General features: G+C 43.6%; 1 protein-coding gene across 1 annotated transcript in view; it reads right to left on the bottom strand.

Moving 5' to 3' along the window:
• Positions 1–2,114: 2,114 nt before the first annotated feature.
• Positions 2,115–18,836, bottom strand: part of UMODL1 (uromodulin-like 1) — a gene marked incomplete at its 5' end in the record, with an annotated part of 38,423 nt that continues 21,701 nt past the window's right edge. The window contains 8 exons of the mRNA XM_009698155.1: positions 2,115–2,302; positions 5,034–5,118; positions 8,133–8,292; positions 9,137–9,373; positions 10,514–10,656; positions 11,330–11,787; positions 13,480–13,617; positions 15,125–15,338. Of these exons, the coding sequence (XP_009696457.1) occupies positions 2,115–2,302; positions 5,034–5,118; positions 8,133–8,292; positions 9,137–9,373; positions 10,514–10,656; positions 11,330–11,787; positions 13,480–13,617; positions 15,125–15,338 (1,623 nt within the window). The remainder of the gene's footprint in view (positions 2,303–5,033; positions 5,119–8,132; positions 8,293–9,136; positions 9,374–10,513; positions 10,657–11,329; positions 11,788–13,479; positions 13,618–15,124; positions 15,339–18,836) is intronic.

Genomic DNA, 18,836 nt, shown 5'->3' with positions numbered 1-18,836 from the left:
TAAAGAATTTACAATCAAATCTCAAAACTCACGCTGAAGAACACCCTGTGTAGGTTAAGCCTCAGATTCATGGTGCTTTTTCTTTATTTGGTGACAAATCCAATACTTGTTCTCCAGCTTCTGTATACTTAAGGCGTTGCACAATTAGGTCTTTAATGTTGCTGCAGCTCAAAGTTTCAACCTCACCTTAAGTAAATAGTGAATTACAAACTGAAAAGGAGATCTCTCTAAGGGTTTGATGATTTACTTCCTGGAATACTTATAGAAACATGCAGCTTGTCAACAGTAATGGCGCAAGTGACGCTAAGATGGGCACATAGTCAGACTGCTAAAAAAAAAAGAAAAAGGGGGGGGGATAGAAGGCTTTTATATGCCAGGTTAATTGGGAAGAGTCAGTATTGCAACCAGTCATGGCCACCATTGTGAAGAGTAATGAAAGCCAAATGCTGAGTGAAGACAAGCTTCAGTTCTCCGTGTGATGAGACACGATCCAACTGGAAAAAATAAAAACCAAACTAATCATGATTGAGAAAGGTAATCAGCTACCTTCCAAAGAAAGTAAATATATAGGAAAGAAGAACTAAGTAGTTCCAACATCTTAAAGGAGCCATTAGCTGAGACTCCAGCGTGATGTATAAGCATTATGAGCCTGACAATATCCTTTATGCTACAACCTCATTGCATAACCCCAGAATTCCCATTACTATCAAGTATTGCAATCACCTGTGATCACTCACGGGAGCAGAATGATGAATGAAGACAAGCCATTCTTCTCTCTGTGGAGAGCCTCAGAGGCTTCATATATAGGTTTTAATTTAATGGACCTCAATATGCCCTTGATGCGGGATTATGGCTCCCTAGTGGGACCTGTGTCACTAATGGAACTGTACAGCTGCATGGAGGCCCAGGCACCTTCCCTTTGGGACAGGCAGCCCTGCCCAGCCTTGGAGAAGCAATCAGAGCATCACCCTCACCTACAGCCATCTCCTAGGAGCTGCCCATAGACAACTACAAAGGGTGGTCTCCATAACGTAAGACTAGGAGACACAGAGCTAATAGTGACTCTTCAAGACGTTACAAGCAGATAGCTGGGATACAGTCTTCCCTGTCCTTTCTCTGTGATACATATTAAGTGTTATTGTACTTAGGGAAGCAAACTAAATTATCTGCAACTACCATCATGATGAGTCTAGTGGATTTACTGTGGTCATGGCAGCTGCACTGTCATCTGAGGCCTCCGTAAGGGAAGAGCTGCTGACCAGCTCTGGTAACAATGCCAAATAAGCCTGTTCCCGGGAACAGAATTCGATCTGCAGTAAACATCCTTGAGTTGTGAAGCAATATTAGGTGTTCTTTTTCAACAAGCCCTCTTTCTCACCTATTTCTCCTCCTCTTAAAGGGTCAAACATATAAATGGTGGTGAGCAGCTAGAACACCCTCATTTTACAGAAAAAGTGCTGAATCCTATGGTATTCTGGAAAAGTGTTAAATTCCCAAGTTGCGGAAGCAGAGCATGTGGTAGTGGTTAAAACTCCTCAGAGCTGTCTTTTCAGAGTCTCTGCAGGCACTTGTAAGCACTGCTTATGTATTATCAATATTTCAAGCTCTTTATGTCTAACATCCCACTATTTTCTTGAAAAACACTCCCTCCAAAAAGAAAAATGTACCCAATCTTTTGCAGAAAGGGATAACTTCTGAAGGAAATTAGCTTCTGAAGCAGATTTATAAGGACAGCAGTAAAGTTTCTCTTCTTTATTATACTAATCCATGATCCAAAACCAAAAGTGATATGCTTTTTTTTGGAAATGGTTATTGGTGTTCTTCTACAGTAGTGTGTCATTTACTCTGACTGAGACCAAAGGCATGAAGGAAGACAAAGATGAGAAGGCTGTCTTCCTCCTCTGTAGTCTGCAGCATTTGAAACCAGGCAAGAATAGTAGGAATTTCATTCGTACTTCTATGACCTTCACCCACAGCAAACAGGACAGGAGCTTCAAATACCCTTAAACAGAGGATGCTCATCTGCAAGTATTTAACCATTTCAGGAACAGATAAACAGGTAAAAAAAGTAATTGATCATAATTCAGTACTCATATCTGGTACCCTGGAAATCACTAATCGTAGAACACTTGGTAGCTGAAGTTGTCAGATTTGATTCTGAAGTTGTATCTTCCCATCTTTCGCTGGTACTGGAAAATGAGAAGGCTCACAACTCCCAGCACAAAACCAAACACAGCAAAGGCAATGAGGATGATGTATCCAACTCCCATCCCAGTCTCCTTCTCTCTCTTCAAATCAGATGCTAAAAAAAAAAAAACAAGATGTGAAAGAAAAAAGCTTTGAAATTCCTAAATCTTTTCCTGGAGTAAGAAACAAGCCTTGCCTACAAATTAGCCAAACAGGCATGTTGAAGCACAGAGCTGTGATACAAAAGTGAATCAGCCCTTTTAGAAGGGCAATTGTCATGGAAAGGTCTGCGAGCCACAGTCCAAGTTCTCTTTTTACATACACGTGTAGAGTCCCTGCAGACATGAATGGGATGTGTCTTTGGAATATGACTCTCCAATTTTCTGTTAAAATAAGAATTAAAGGATCAGCGCTGGTGACTTTTTGAAATGGTGCCTTACTTTCAGAATGACCCTAGAGGTAAAGCATTCTCCCATCTTAATCCTGCCCCCATTCATCTATGATTATTAAAAACCACTTGATTTGCTTTTATCTCATATGTAACACTTCTTTAAACATGAAGTATTTAGAGAAGGATTCTCTATGTGTGCTGAGTCTCTTAAGTTCCCATTCTAGCCACCAAAGATCTGGGCAGTCAGTGGAAGCAGATAAGCGAGTCACACTGACGTGGGCACCGTGGGCTCAATCTGTAGCCTCAGCATAGGCATTTAGTGCCACCTGAGAAGCCCAGGGATGTCCACAATGTCTGCACAGGTCTGACAGACATGGCATGGGGCCTGCAGGAGACCTACAGTCTTTTGGAGTAGCACCCAGACACTGAGGGGAAGGAAAGAACAGGGCACCATGAGTCATAAGCACTAAATGTCTATGTGCAGGCAAGAGTCACGTCCCATGTTGCCAGCTGTCTCCCTAGGCTTCGCTGACCATCGACAGAATGAGTTTGCCTGGTTCACATGTAGACAGTTCCATGTATTTGTCCAAATCTGCAAGCAGAATCTCCTCTTCCTTTAACATTATGCTTCTAGTCATGTTTGTACATGTACTCTTGCACACTTCTAATTCATTCTTGTAAATGCTTGATGAACCTACAAAAACATTTATTACTCCACATATATTTTCAGGATGGTACTTACATAGCCAAGCACTTGTGCAGTACCTGAGGTGCACAGAAAACAAATACTAATGCCTACATGCCTGTAATTAAAGACAAGATCTTTGGCCAACGGGCACTGTTGACAGCCACAGAGGTATGCAATAGTAGTGTCCAAGCTATGTAACATCCAGGGCATCATTCCAAGAGAGGCCAAAGCAGTGTTGCATAATATATTTAGGCTTATTTCTGCATTTCAGTATGAAACAAAGGAATAAAAAAGAAGATGCACAGTGGAAATGGCAGCATGTAGCCAGCCACAGACAGAACAGGCCTTCCTGAGGACATGTATCAGTGGTCTTTGCCATAGCATGTGGCCAAGCAGTACAGGCAGAGCAGTTAAAGCTTTTTTCATGTTTCACTGCAGCAGCTTACCTGACGTCATAATTCATGTTGTCTCCTTCAACAGAGATGCATATCACTGTCTAGGTCTAGCCTCACACGTAAAATGCGATGTCAGTATCCGAATTGGAAATAGGAGTCAACATCTAGTAGTGCCACCTTTGCCTAGGAATCGATGTAATACAACCCAAACAAAGCTCCCCTCACCAGCGTTCCTTTTATGTAATGACCATTTTTCAATATTAGAAATGCATTGGGATCTCCAGTGGAAATGGGAGTGAGATCTACTTGATATAAGTGCTGTACAAAGAAAGCTGTATTAATTGTTAAGTTTTAAAAAATGAACACTGAAGGACTGTTCTAACAGACTAATACTTGCATATAATGGAAGAAAAATACAATATGCTAAGTCACAGCCAGTTTCTAGCTCTAAAAGAACATTGTGACCATCACAGCAGAGGAGAAAAAAAATACCCTGAACCCATTAACAGTCCAGCATTAACTTATCTCCACGGTCAGAAGAGCGTTAAGTGACTGGCAAACCAGGCAACCAGCAGGAGGAAAGGGGGTGACTTCTGTCTATTCACAGGAGCCATGTGCTAAGACTCTGATATCGGTGTGTACAAAGACACTGAATGAGTGTTTTACACTAATAAGATATGAATGCAAAAGGCTGGAGGAGGCCAAGTGACTGAAAATGTTAAGAGGCCACAGGTGCCTTTGAAAACATGGCTTGGGGTAAACGCAGAAGAGGCAGACGCATAACAAATTAGACCTTGCTTGTACCCAGTGCTGGTGTTCGCTCTCTGTTAACCTGCACCGTACCACTCCACCAGATTAACCAAAGTGCTGTGCATCAGCTGTGCTCTGCCACTTTCCCTCCCTCACAGCAGCAATGAAGTCAATACCAAGGAAACACAACGATACAATCTTTTATCTCCTTTGGGTTTGGATTTCAGAGCTCAATATAATTGCGGTCTAACAACAATGTAAACACTTGAAAAATTGATTGCAACCTAAAAGATTCAAGCGGCTGTCACACTTCACAATTGTAGTAAGTGTTTGATTCTGTGGCTGTTGTACTTGCTACCCTGCACAAATAGCTACACAAAGCAGTTTATCTTCTTCCTTTCTACATTCCCTTGACAATCTGACAGCCACTTCACTGAGGAGGGTACATGGTTTTCTACGCTGCCACAGGGCTTCAGTAAGAGTGCCTGCTCCTCAGAAAAATGTGCATTGGGGCATGAAAACCTTGTATCACAGGTCTTCAGGTTCCTTTGCCAGTGAAAAAGAATCTTGAAATGATAGTTACTCCGTGTCCCTTTTTTGTAAGCACCTAATGATAACTCACCAGCCGATTTACATAGGGGTCCCCAGGATGTTCTGTGCATAGCAATGGTTGCACCAGTCTTCAGGAACCGAACCGCGTGGCATCTCTGCAAAAATCAATTAAAACTCCAACAAGTAATATGGCTTACTAATTAAAAATACAAAGCCTTCTGATGAGTATGTGAAAGCCTAGTGCTATTCTCACTCATTGGGGTTTTTGTTTCTTATTGTTACGCTTTGTTAAACTGAAATAAGCGCCAAATAGAAGTCCAAAAGAAATGGCATTAGGGAAATACCAGTATAAAATCTGTAATTAGTCACACTGGAAAACACTGCTGCGAACAGACATTTCACGCAGACAATCTCCTCCTTTTCATTAACTTCCTGTTTGTTTTAGAGAAATGGGAGTTACGGGAGAATAAACTTCTCACTATTTCTATATGCCAGGGTTTTACAAACATTTTTGTTTGGATGTTTCTACTGGCCATGGCAGGCACAGCAGACAATACTACAACCAGCACCAGGAAAAGCAGTGGCAACTTTCAGCCCCTGCCAAGCCGTGTGTCATTTTGAAGCAATGCACAACTCTTCAGTGACCTGTGAACAACTAATCTGGGAATTACAAATTTGAAAGCCCTGCCCTGTGAAATGCTGGGGATTAGCTGCTTTAGCTTGGTGCGAGCAGCACTTGCAGAACACGCCGCACACTCATCTTCTGCACTCTTCCTCAGTAGCACCGTTTAGTATGTTTGCTACCTTTTTGTTGCAACCTAAAGATCTCTGATGGGAACTGTAGTCTGTTGACGTTATTCAAAAGATATTCTGGCTCTCCTGGAAGTGCACTTAAAAACAGAGAAACTGCAGTACCATACTATAATCAGCAAAAGAAAGCAGGGAAGTGCAAGGGTGTCTTACCAGCTGGTCTACACAAGAATGTCTCTCCAGTGTTAGCAGCCTGGTTACACTGAAAAACCTTTACAGTCCACTGTCAGCAACAGTGTCTTTATCTGGGTCAGCCCCCAGGAAAATACCCACGTAGCTACAACTTTGGCATTGGGGAGGTGGCGTTGGGTAGAAGGTTGGACCTGGTGATCTTTGAGGTCTCTTCCAACCATAACGATTCTATGGTTCTATGATTCTATACCCTCAAATAGCTTTCCCAGCTAGATCCATTAGAGAATACGGTTACATAGCTGCTCCCTGATGTCGATGATTTTTTGTTTCCACATCACCATAGAGCAGCCATGTTCCACTAAACATATGCATGGCAGTGTCACATTGCTCCTCTTCCCATTCAAAATCATGTTTCTTACTTATTTCTTACTACATTACTCCCCAGCCTGTCCATTTTTTTCTACTCTAAATTTTAGAGCACCTTACTACCGTCCACCAAGAAAACAAGGAATAAAAAGGCTGGGTAAGAAGAAATAATACAAGATGTAAGTCTCAATTTTGTGGGCAAAGAGCTGAAGCAAATCTGCCCTGAAGCAAGCCAGTATTCTCCCGAGTAACAGACAGAGCAGAGGATCTGATCCCAGACCCTGGGCACTTTCCCAGCCATCTCACATTATTTCCAAATATATTCTGTTCTTGCTCCACTTTTCCTTGATCTTTGCACCTTCTGTGGCTCCCCCTCCCTTCTTTGTAAAAGCCACTGTCATCCTGTGTAGATGAGCCTAGTACTTGCCTTCTCCACCTAACACTCATCTCAATCTAAGATACCGAGTTCACTAACTTTTCGTAGGGGGTAAATTTAGTCCTTTAGTTAACCATGTTCCTGAATTCTAATCCATACAGCTAAAGCCTGCTCTAGCAGCAAACCCATCAGCTCCTAGCAAAGCAACCGTTTGATTCCTTACAGCAGCCATAGCAGCCCACACAGTCCCTGCCTGGCCCATCCTTCTTATTCCCCTGCCTTGCACCCACCGCCACGGCTCTCCCCGGCTGTGCAGGACACCCAGTGAATTTGGGGAGGGCACCATCTCGTCCAAAGAAGGGCACAGGCCGGGGGTTGCTGAAGCACTGATTTTTAACATGCCAATTCAGCTGTGAAAACTGGAGCCATCTTCCCATCTGTCAGTCGTGTTTCCCATCACTACTGGTATTCTTTTTTAATCTGGAGGAAGCTTTATACTTTGAGAAAGGAAACAAGTATCTTCTGCTAGCCGTTTTTAATCTTTTAGGAAAAGATCATTTGCTTTATAATGGGCTTAAACTGAGCTATTTACAGCTAGAGGAAAGTGTTAAACAATGGGGGAACACCAAACTGCTAATGAAAACATCCTTGACAGAAAAAGAGCCAGGAAAGTTGGCACAGGCAGAGGAGAATTCCTGTGAAGTCCACTGTGTGAGAATTCCTGTGCTATAAAGAAAACAAAAAAAAGCCATCAGCAAAACCTGTTTTTTCTTATTTCTATGGTAGCAACACATTTTTAGATGAAGCAGTGTGTATCACTTAGAAGAAAAAAGAAACAAAGCAATGCTTTGGAGTGCAGACAATTAGAAACTGAAGTTGTTATCAGAACATGGCTTGGTTTATTGCTTTAAAAAGCAACAGGGCTTTAAAAAGCCATAATAAACTCTATTAGAGTCACAGCCCTAGAAACTTAATGCCACTGAGTTTCCTTTCCTGGTACCTCAAATCTCACCTGGAGAAGCAGAAGCAAATCTCTAGGGGGAAAAAAAAAAACCCACAGAAAAACATCCCAAATCAATCTACTGATTTTGCTGACACTGCCAATATGGGTGCTCACTTTTTTGTGACATGTTCATCCGAGCTGACATGTTTCTGAACAGCCTATCTCGTCATGACTTCTGTTCGTTGCCTTCTAGCCACCTCTATATGTAGGCAAAAGGTTCAGTTTTCAAGTTCCCCGACTTTAATTTCCCGGTTTCTGTGCAAGCTCCATGCTTTTAACTACGAGGATGAGGAACAGGAAGAAAGGCGGACACTTCCATATGGTTGTAGTTCTTTCCCACTCCTCTCTGCTCTCAGCAGAGAATGAAGGAATACTTCAAGAGCTATTTTAAACCCTGTTTGGAAACATTACTCCTTCAATTCCATAGGAGGACTGTGTATGGCACATCAGAGAAAAATAGCATATCGGAGCAAAACACTTACTGTCCCGCAGGTGCTTCCCGGTCCCTCCATACAAATACGAATTTTGCAGTGTAAGTAAACCACAGAATTGTTGACAAAGGAAAAAATTTTCATCTTAAACTGTGCTTTGCTTGAATTCCCATTCTCCAGCAGTGTGGTATGTGTATTCAGGATGGGACAGCTGAAAAGGAAGAGAAAAAACATACATAGCAGCTAGGGCTATAGAAGGCACATTGTGGTTATAGCACATAAATCAGGTTGTAAAGCTCCTTTAGAAAGTCACAGCCAGCAGTCACAACCCTCCAGCAGTGCAGGGGTGATAAGGGGCTGTTTGCTGCTTTATTCTCACAGGATCCGAATACAATAGGAGGTTCGAGGAGTTGTTAGAGAGTTGGAAAAGAAGGGAAAGAGTGACAGAAAGAAGGATTTAAACTTGGCTTCACCAAACACAAATTGAAAGAACATCATATTGAAAGTAATGGCTTTTGTTAGGAAGGATTACCCTGTATTTTAAGGTGGTGGGTGAGCTCAAGGAATATGACATCGGGGTGAGATTAGGGATCCAGACAGGAGCAAGCCTCCTCTTTTACCAGAGGTTGCATTAATATTGTCTGTGAGTCACAACACATAGGAATCAACTAACCTATGTCTTCATTGATGACAGGCACCTAAGCTCTTGGTAAAGCTGAACCACAGAGAAATAGATAAAGCACACAGTTTTCAAATGCTCTTTCACTACTAACTGCCAAAACCACCTATTTCTTCAGGTGAAAAGTACAATTCCTTTACAAAACTATGGGGAAGACAACCAAACTCAAACAACTACCACATTACCCTTTGAAAACATTCTTTTTTCATACCTATCTTTCTTGTTTAAAGGTGTGACCAGCCCAAATGGTAAGGGACCGTGTATATGAATGATGAGAACACACATAAAAGGCATTTAAAATATCACACATTAGTAGTTAGTGCCACTGGGAGATCCAAGGTATGGCACATGCTATTTGCAAGTGGCATTGCTGTACCTGTTGCTGATAAAAACATATGAGAGGGGATCCACTGAATTATTAGTTGGAGTCGCCCAGCAGTCACTGAGGACCACCTTGAGCTTGCTGTCTGCTCTCTGGATCCCCACTTCAATCAGTACATCGTCACTGGCAGAGATGCTGAAATTTTTTGGTATTGAGGAGTTTCCAATAAACAACTGCATTTCTGTTCTGAAGTGTCCAGATCCATGCAAATCCTCAAAGATGGTGTAGAGTCTGAAACATCAATTAACCTCCTTTAAAGACCACAAATTTGACTGTGTGTTTCTGTAAGTCATAAATCAGTGCCTGTTTTCTCCACCTCTTGCACATTTAAGTAGTAAAGGATGTTAGGACACTGTTCAAGGGGAAAGGGTGAAAATGCATCAAGTTTTCTGTTGGGAAGGTAAGGAGCATGGAAACGCAAGTGGGAAAATCCAATGGGTGGAATGTCTTGGCAATATAAACAGAGCGGAGAGAGAGATTTGAGTGGAGCAGAAGGGGAACAAGACTATGAGCTGTCTTAAAGTGTAAAATAAGGAGAGTAAAAGCTTAGTGCAGAAGAGAAGAGCCAAAAAAATTGAGAAGGGACAAATCTGAACAGTAAGTGAGGGACATGAGAAAATTATAGAGCTCAGAGAGAAGAGGCCTCACAAAGACTTTGCGGAGGGATAGAAAGGAAAATACAATGTCTGGACAGGGTTAGGAGACAGAAAGTGGATTTGGTGATGATAGCTTAAGCATGGTGCTAGACAAGAGAGAGGAGGTGCGCTTGTATGAAGGGAGAACGTTCCCCATCAGAGCAAAACTTGTGCTGCCACCTTTTCTGTGAGCATGGGCTTGATTTTTTGTGAACAGTGGATTTGATTCCATCTTACTTGAAGATGGGACCTTGAAAAAGTATTTGCATTACATATCCTCTTTTTTCCAAGTTGATCAAATAAGGATTTTGAGGGTTTAAAAATTGCCATCCTCAGAACCCACATAGCAATCTGCATGCCTACGTCAGTTGAAAGGATACATCATTGTTATGTCCCAAAAGCAGGAAAATACTGTTATTGCTACATGTGATTGCCCAGGAAGGCAAAGAGGAGTCAGGAATTCTGACTCCCGAACCTGCACTGGTAGCTCCCAAAGGTTTATTTTCATCTGGTTTAGCCAGGCAACGGTCAAGCTTGTTGCCTGTCGAATCTATTGACACATTAGATGGAGTAGGGGAGAAGCAGGGATCACCTGAGCACAGGACTGGCAGGATGGCAGACTACTGAGCATGGCAAGTACTGTCACTGGATACAGTTAACATCCTTGGGGATTTTTCCAATGCAGCAGCGCTCAGCCACACAACAGCATTTCAAAGCAGAGTGAGTTGTTACTTACCCTTCTGCAGTGTAGCCAGAGGAAGTCAAGAGATCGTTTTGAAACACACAGTGAATGGGACTGGCAAGTTTTAAGTGGTGGATTACTCCCTGAGCAGAAACGTCATTCCGAAGCACGGTTTTCACTATGGTATTAGTCATGTTCTGCAACGCAGAAAGAAGAAAGCGCAACTTGTGAACTTCAGTGTTTCTAGGGATATAGCAGAGCTACAGGCTTACCAGCTTCAAGTGCTTAGGTATTCTCCATTCTCCTGGCTGCAAAAATCAAAGAGATTAAACCTCTAGTATCTTAGTTGCTGTAGAGTGAGACGATGAAAATCCACTAGCCTCCTCTTCCTTTGTCTGCAATGATCATTGCTCCGCAAGGGAATTTCTGTACTTTGGCATGGCCTGAGCAGAGCCTTTGATTTAGGATGCAAAGAGAGCGGCATCAGTCCTTGTCCCCACTACTGGTAACAATTGTGGTATTCGTCTAAATACAATGAAATTGCTTTTAAGAAAACAGAAGCTTCTGACAGCTGCAAAGGGAACCCAGGGAGACATGGGAAGTGATTCTCAGTTTGGAGAGGTCCTTGAGTTTTCCTGCTTGACCTCAAGGTTCCCCTTCTCTTTCTTTCTTTCTTCCCATCCCAAACAGAGAGGTAACTTTCAATCACAGGAAGGGGGTTTCCTTCTCCAAAGAAATTTCTTAGTCCAACATTTCATCCACTAATAGACTGTACACCTACCTAAGGATCTGTCATTGCCCCTTCCCTCACCCACCCAGAAAAAAAAATGCCCAGGGGCTTCTGCACATTCACCGGCTCAGGGGACTTACAGTCTCAACTTCAGTGCCACAGTCACTCCAGCCAGCCTGCAGCACAACATGAGTGCCATTGCTGATGCTCACGTTGCAGCGAGGCTCCCCCAGGTACAGGGAGGTTTCCGGGATAGACTTCTGCTGTAAAAATCTCTTCTGGACAGCGAGGACAATCTTCTCAATTTCACAAAACACTCTCACTGCATCTTTAATGGAAACCTCCTGGGAAGGTTTAACAAGGGGGACAGGAGATGCTTGAGGAGAAACGTCAGGAGTTGACACAGGATCTGTGGTGAGAGGAGGCAGCACCAGGCTGGAGAACGCGGTGTCCTCCCGAGCTTTGTGTTCAGTAGTAGAGAAGTTCAATGAAGCAGGGGAAGAAACATGAGTTGAAGTTGGCAAAGATGTCGCAGGTAAAACTGTGTTGTGTACAGGTTTCTCATCCATCACGGTTGCCTTCTTGCTGATAGGAATAGCTGAAAAGTGCCAAAACCAAAGGTGCTGTTGTAATTTACAGGTTCAAATTGATTTCATGAGGTAAAAGCAAACTCTTAAAAGGAAACTCACAGTTACTGGCAGGAAACTAGCTTCTTTTGTTTTTTTAACCCGCCCCACTTACTGCCAAAGCTGTGGCTTTTTTTAAGAGCCCAAGAGATACATAAAGTACCTGTGAGTAAAGCTGAAGTGCTTTATTTCCTGAGAGCTGCAATAATTAGTGTGCTTAAGTAAAACACATATACGCAGCTTTTGGAAGATCAGTGCTTGCAAGAGATCCCCAACTGTAAATTGCTCAAGAAGTGTTCACATGTTTTTGCCTAGTGCTGTAGGAGACTGTACAGTTCTGGATGTGGGGTATAAACAGGAGCAGAGTTTGTTAAAAAACCTGGCCCCATTTGTGACCAGTTGGTACCCAAAAGATATGACCCTGAGCGCTTTGGAAAACCCATTTTGGGGGAAGTGCAGGACAAACCTCATGCAGCAGGCCCACATTGCACATATGTGTCCTGAGAGACACAGTGGGGAGTTGAAGAAATGTGTTAGTAGCAATCTTTAATGGTTTCAGGAAGAGAGCAAGCAGGGGAAAAGGGGAAGCACAGGTTGAGATCAACATGTATGTCAAACACCTGACATCGAGCACAGGCTCTGGGGTTACCCCATGGCTCTTTGCTGGTAGAAACAACCGAAGTATTCATCCACCACTGACTTAGACAGCACCAAGGTAATAAACTTCATTTGCAGTGAAACACAAAGGTTGTGTCTCATTGCACAAAAATTCTCTTAAATAATTTTAATGGGTTGTACATACAAATAGCATCTATTTCCCAAACAACATATAAATATATGTATGTATATTGTATGTATATGTATATACAGTATATGTACATCTCTCTCTCTCTCTCTCTCTCTCCTTCTGGAACCCCCCAACTTTCAGAAATGCCCCAAATTTCAAAGTTGCCGATTTGAATGTAAGAGGAAGAAAAAGAAAAGTCTGAGCTCTTTCATAGCTAAATTTCCCAAAGGTTCATTATCATAATGCTAAATGTCTTGGTTAAACAGAACTGATTGAAGGTTGGTATCGGTTGACAAATCCTTGTGACTTCAGCTAAAAAGTAGCTTATCACTGTGGTTACAAAAACAAATATAAATTACTGAAGAAGCCTAAAAGAATGCAGGAGCTTAAAGACCCATCATATGTCAGCTAACAAATGGTTTAAGGAAAGAGAGAAGCTAGATAAATTGACTCATACAAAAAGTAGTTCGTAATACCGGCGTTTCATCCCTGCTGCCACGCAGAGGTCAAACCACGTACCTAGTGCTCTCTGTTACCTTCTCTATTACTTCTGCTGTCCCCTCTGCTACTGCTAATGAAAATAACTAACAATCTTGACAATGCTATCTAATTTTAACGGCGAATGTAAGAAAACAGAACAGTTAAAAGAACCTTACAAAGACAGCATCAAATATTAATATAGTAAATCCTCATAACAAGAGTATTACAGTCAGAAATACTTAAAGTCTGCTGCAAGACTTTCCCCATTAGGATCCAGCTGAAAACAACAAACCAACTTCATCCCTGGCAAAATTTCAAGACCTGTGGCAAGTGTGACCATGATCCAGTAAAGATCACTAAGCGTTCAGTTAGCCATTAGATAATCAAAAATTTTTGCCTTCACAGCTTCTTCCAGGCTTTTCTGGATGCATATCAGCAAATCCTTCATTGCAGCTGCACTGGTAAAACCCAAGTGTGTTATGGCACGATGCATCCGGGGAGCAGTCATCTTCTTCGCTTTTGCACTCATCATAATCTGTTGGGTATATTTAAACAAAAGGCAAAGATGGAGAGTATATCAATGAAAATGTGATGGTTCTGAAACCGGAGCACGGCCGTATCATCATGATATCATGGTGGGATTACACCTCTTAGGTACGTGTCAGGCAGCTGCTGGGTCTTGAAGAGTTGGGATACTGGAAGCACAGCCTAGAGGGCTAATTGCAAGGCACTGACAACACCCTCCAGGAGCTGTGCCACCAGTGATGCTCAGCAGATACTGAAATGTAGGCACCCTGCTGCAGAGCTCCTATCCTCCTAAACTGACCAACAGCCCAAGGGGATGCTTCTAACCCTGGGGGCTTCCTCAGCTGCCTTCCCCATTTCACACTCCTGAGGAGATGGTTAGTAAATGCCCAGCATGAGTAAAGCAGGAGGGTTGTGTGGCTGGTCCAAGTTGCAGTCTAGTTACTTAACTTTTAACTGGCCAAATTTTTCACTTTTGAAAGGAAAAATATGCTTTATATCCCTTTCTCTTCCCAAGGTCTAACTGTAACTGTGCAAATAGGGACGTACCACTACAGGTGGGACTCAGGAAGCAGCACTAACCACCTGCTCTGTGGGGACCTGGCCCTGAAAGAAACCATTTGTTTTAGCACAGGTTCAAGGGGGGCAGGCACTCTACAAAGCACTACCATGAGATCGTCGTGATCTTACTAATCAATGGGATATGTAACTTTCGAGATTCACAGCTGTGAGGGTAACAGGCAAAGCGAATGTACAGGGCAGACCACACACACGTTTCTGAAGTAATTTTGCGTGAGATTCTAATTGACAGCTTATAACAATATTCTTTGGCCAAATGTATCGTGCTAAGGATACAGAATATGGTATTTTTTTCAGAGACGACACATCAACTTGTGAAACGGAATTCAACAGCAGTTAGTCAGAAGACTAATGTTTCTTTTTATTTAAATTACATATAAAGGAAAAGAAGTTGTACAATCAGCCATTGTGCTGGTCTTGGTAAAGTGCGGACTTTCATCTGAACTCCCGACCCACAGGCATGTGAGGAAAACACATACTCCCACTGCAGAAGAATTCACATGTTCGTTTATTTGTGTCTTGGGGCTTCTGTCTCACACAAAATCATCAGTGCGAAGCAGAGGGTAATGCATTTCAAAATTATTTTAAACAGAGCTAGTTATGTCTGTGTACAAGGACCTTTTTCCACCGGTAGCTTATTTTGTGACCGCTGTTTCTAATGTCTCCATATCTTCTCTACAAAATTAATGCTAGCTATAGACAAAAAGAGCAGTTGGTTTTGTCCTTTTGGATCAGGAGTATCTCACTTCTTATTTCATATTTTGATGTTCTCTGAAAAAGCTTATTGGATGGATAAGCAGGAGGAATATAAGGAGAGAGAATGGCTTTTCATCCATCTGTTTTACAGATACTTTCACCTCAAAAAAAATACAGATTAATAATAGGCTTTATCATCTCTCTAGTTCTGAAGAACTATTGGGATACAAGCTGTTCCTTACCATTTATGGAGAGACTGCTCTTGTCAACCGTGAAATAGGAGCTGTGTTCAAAGGCATCACGAAAAGTGGTGATGATGTAGTAGATATCCACCTCTTCTGCAATCAGTAAATTGAAACTTACCACTGTGCTCCCATTAGTAACACCCGTTACCAACACTTCAATCAGACCAGCATCCATCTGCTGAAGAACCTCAAGGGGCAGAGATTTATGTACCTGGAATAAAAACAAAATGCATGTGGAGATGGACAGTTTGAAGCAATTACATTTTGGACTTTGTACACTGCTCAGGAGAGATTGTTATGCATTATAATTGTGCTTCATACTCTGGAGGGAAGCAGCAGAAAATTGACCTTTTCTTTTATAACGTTTCCACTCTACAGCAGCTGAAGGATATGGTATATATTTAACTATGAATATTAAACAATCTAAGCGATTAAGACAGCTCATTTGTCATTTGGCACAGGCCTTTGCCTCTGGTAACGGCAAGGGAGGGAGGAGAGTGCAGGGAAGTTCCCATGTTCTGCCTCTCAAAATGCCTCCAGGGAGAAGGGGCAACCCAATACGAGGAGGAGCTGCCGATGGAAGTGGAGATGCCTCCTGACATTCCACATTGCATGTGTGTCTCAGAGGGCTCCTTCAGCTCAGGTACGTTACAGCTTAGAGCAGACAACCCTCAAGCCTCTTTTCACAGATGGTTTCTCACCACAGCCAAGCAAATAATGTCTCTTTTTAAATGCCCAGACCAGGCTAAAGAAAACAGAAAGGTGTTTCATTTCATCAGCACCGCCACACAGTTCAACCTGCTACGTCAAGCTACTCTTCAATTTGATTTCAGAAATATTTCATTAAAGTACTCCTTGAAGAATATCGCATTATTTCTGCAAATTCTGACTGTCATCAGGGCACACAGCCCTGACTCATGGTCCTCCCTGAGAGTCCAAGAGCTGGGCTAGGAAATGGCTCTGCACTGTTTTGAATAGGAACAGTCACCCTCAAAGTATTGCAGCACCAAATCACAGCTGAACTTAGGTCAGTCTAGAGAAATCAATAAAATAAACATCCGCAGTCTGTATACAGTAACCTTGGACTTCATTAGTGGCCTAAGAAGGAAAGTGCCACCTTTTTCAAAGCACACTGAGCCTTAGTCATGATAGTCCCCGCTGCCGCCTTCGTTACACTGAAGAGCAGGATGGTCACCTTTCTGCGGGGCGGGAAAACACAGCCCTGGGTGAGGCTCTGCATCAGCTGGGCTGCTCAGCCTCTCCACCGTCCAGCTCAAATGGAAGCACCAAGCCCCCTTGAAGAGATAAACAGACTGGAGCTGTACATTCGACCTCTTGTCTTTCCACCCTCCAAGGCTGGGTACTGCTGGAAGGCAGCCACCCACAGGAACATCTCCTCCTCCTCCCACAGGAGAGCAGTCCATGTGGTAGGGCACCTGGACATACGCAGGAGCCCTGGGCCGATGTACAACAGCATCTGCCTTTCCAGCACCATTCCCCTTCATCTCCAGGCCCAGCAACCTCCACAGGAGGAGCAGACACAGGTCAGATGGCATCATCTCACGGGACCAACCCCAGACAAGACACAAGGCTAATATTAATTCAGTTTTAAAGGACATGTTGAGAAAATATTATACACAGAAATACAGCCTATTTCTGAGAAACTCACCACGACGAGAAACTGGTAAACATCCACAAGTTCTCTCCTCAGTCCTTTTCCTCTAGTTGCCCGGATAAGGGGCCCGATAAGGCTGCACTGGACTCCCTGCCTACCTGCCTGTCCCAAGGGAAAGCAGGGTGCGCGCGCACACACACCCACAGAGGTTTGCCTGCCAAGTCTTGCCCCAACATCTAACCACAATGCAGGCAGAGCGCATACCTGAAGACCAGATGCCAGGGTAAGCCCAGGCTGTGTGATACCGTCCATCAACGTCCTGAATTTTTCCATTAGAATTGTGTATTTTCTTCTCTCCCTTTCTCCAGGAGATGCTCACAGATCCTCTGTGTTTCTTAATACCTCTCATGTGTGTCTGGGAAGTCTTTTTACATTCTTCCACACTTACAAATAGAAAGTGCAGCAACAGAAAGCGTGGGACATAACTTTCAAGCCTGCATCAGGCAGGTAGTACAGGCTGTTCTGAGCTATTCGTATTAAAACTGCACTTAGAAAGTGCCAGCAACAGTGCAACCGGAGACTGTCCGCAGCAGAAGAGCAGCTCCCAGCAGCACGTGGAGGACAAATGCCATGCCGTCCCTGTCAACCCTACTCAGCCTGGGATACGCACAGCTTCTTAGTACATAGCAGCCACTATCTTCAATGCAGGACACAGAGAGATGGAAACAGCCACAGAAACACCTAAATTTCTATGATTTCTCAGCATACTTGCTCTTTGCTTTCACCTTCCAGTGGCTGCCAGGCTCCCAGGAGATGCCAGCAGAGATGAAGGCACAGAGCAGCAGAGCAACCGCACCGTAAGGGCCAGACGAGCAGCGCTTGGGCCGGGTGAGAGCTGGCACATCACTGCCCTGTGCAGGAGAGTCGTACCTCTTTCCCAGAACCTCGCTTTGCTTTAGGGTACATCACCCACTTCCTTCCCTAGCTCAAATTTCCAGAGCATTAAGGGGGCAGGTGGGGGCTACGTTGCAATCACCTCCAACCCCTTCTTCCTTGGAAATATCTGGAGCAGCAGGGCTGGATTTCAGCCATGAGTTTAAGGCAGAGCTTATGTCAGCGGTGTAATGCTACGGGGTGCAGGCAGTGACTCCTACCAGGGAGAGCTTAGGGAAGAGGCAAGGCAAGGCCCAGCAGTGGGAGCCAACAGGAGAAGCAGCCTCATTTCTCTTGCCCAGAGCTTGCGCATTTTGTGCTGGATTCTCCCAGGTGATCACAGCTTTTGCATACCTATGTGCCAAGCCTGACTTACCTGCCTGCTGTGTGTTATCCAGCCCTGACTTACTTGCCCAATATATATTACCCAGCCCTGCAGACAGCCCCAGATTTTGCAGGCATGCTGCAGCCCTCTTCTGAGTCATCAGAGCTGATGTGTATTGCATGCATTTGGTGGCAAGGAAACATTGCACGGAGCAAACCCCCTGCGTCCACCTGGAAAGGGCTCCCATGCACCTGGAGGTCCCACACAGCAAACCTTGCACAGGCAGAGCCAGGGGGATGGAAAGAGCTAAATTCCCTACAAAATCCTGGGCAGACCATAGGCTGTCCTTGCAGCCCCAAAATCTCCCGTTTCACCAAGCCAGGGGGCTCTTGGGCCCCTTCTCCTCTCTCTTTCTGCTGTAACACAAGCATGTACGGAAAAGTTGGAGGTCAGCCCTAAGTTTTCATCTTCCGTAGTTTTTGTCTCTGGACATTAAATACACACACATGTGACATCCTCTTGGCCCATCCCCAATTTCACCTGTATTCCCTTCTCACCTGTCCTAAAGATCTTATTTTATTGGTGCTTCTTTTTACATAAGGCTGGGAATTTTTTTTGTCTCTTTTTTTTGTTGTTTGTTTTGTTTGTGTCCTTATTCATATCTTTCCTCAGAAATCAGGACGCAGAGCTTGGAAAGTGCCTGGGGACATTCCTGGCATTTGTGTTTAGCCACTAGGTGACACTGCAAAACCCTTTATCCAGAAAGCTACATGATTTGACAACAGGTACCACACCCTAGGTTACCGAAATAATGGTCGATGAAGTGGGGCTAGTAA

The sequence above is a fragment of the Cariama cristata genome, unplaced genomic scaffold (genome assembly GCF_000690535.1).
Source record: "Cariama cristata isolate BGI_N322 unplaced genomic scaffold, ASM69053v1 scaffold9884, whole genome shotgun sequence".
NCBI lineage: Eukaryota > Metazoa > Chordata > Aves > Cariamiformes > Cariamidae > Cariama > Cariama cristata.
Note: the sequence above shows the minus strand (reverse complement) of the source record. Positions and strands in the feature narration are given on the sequence as shown.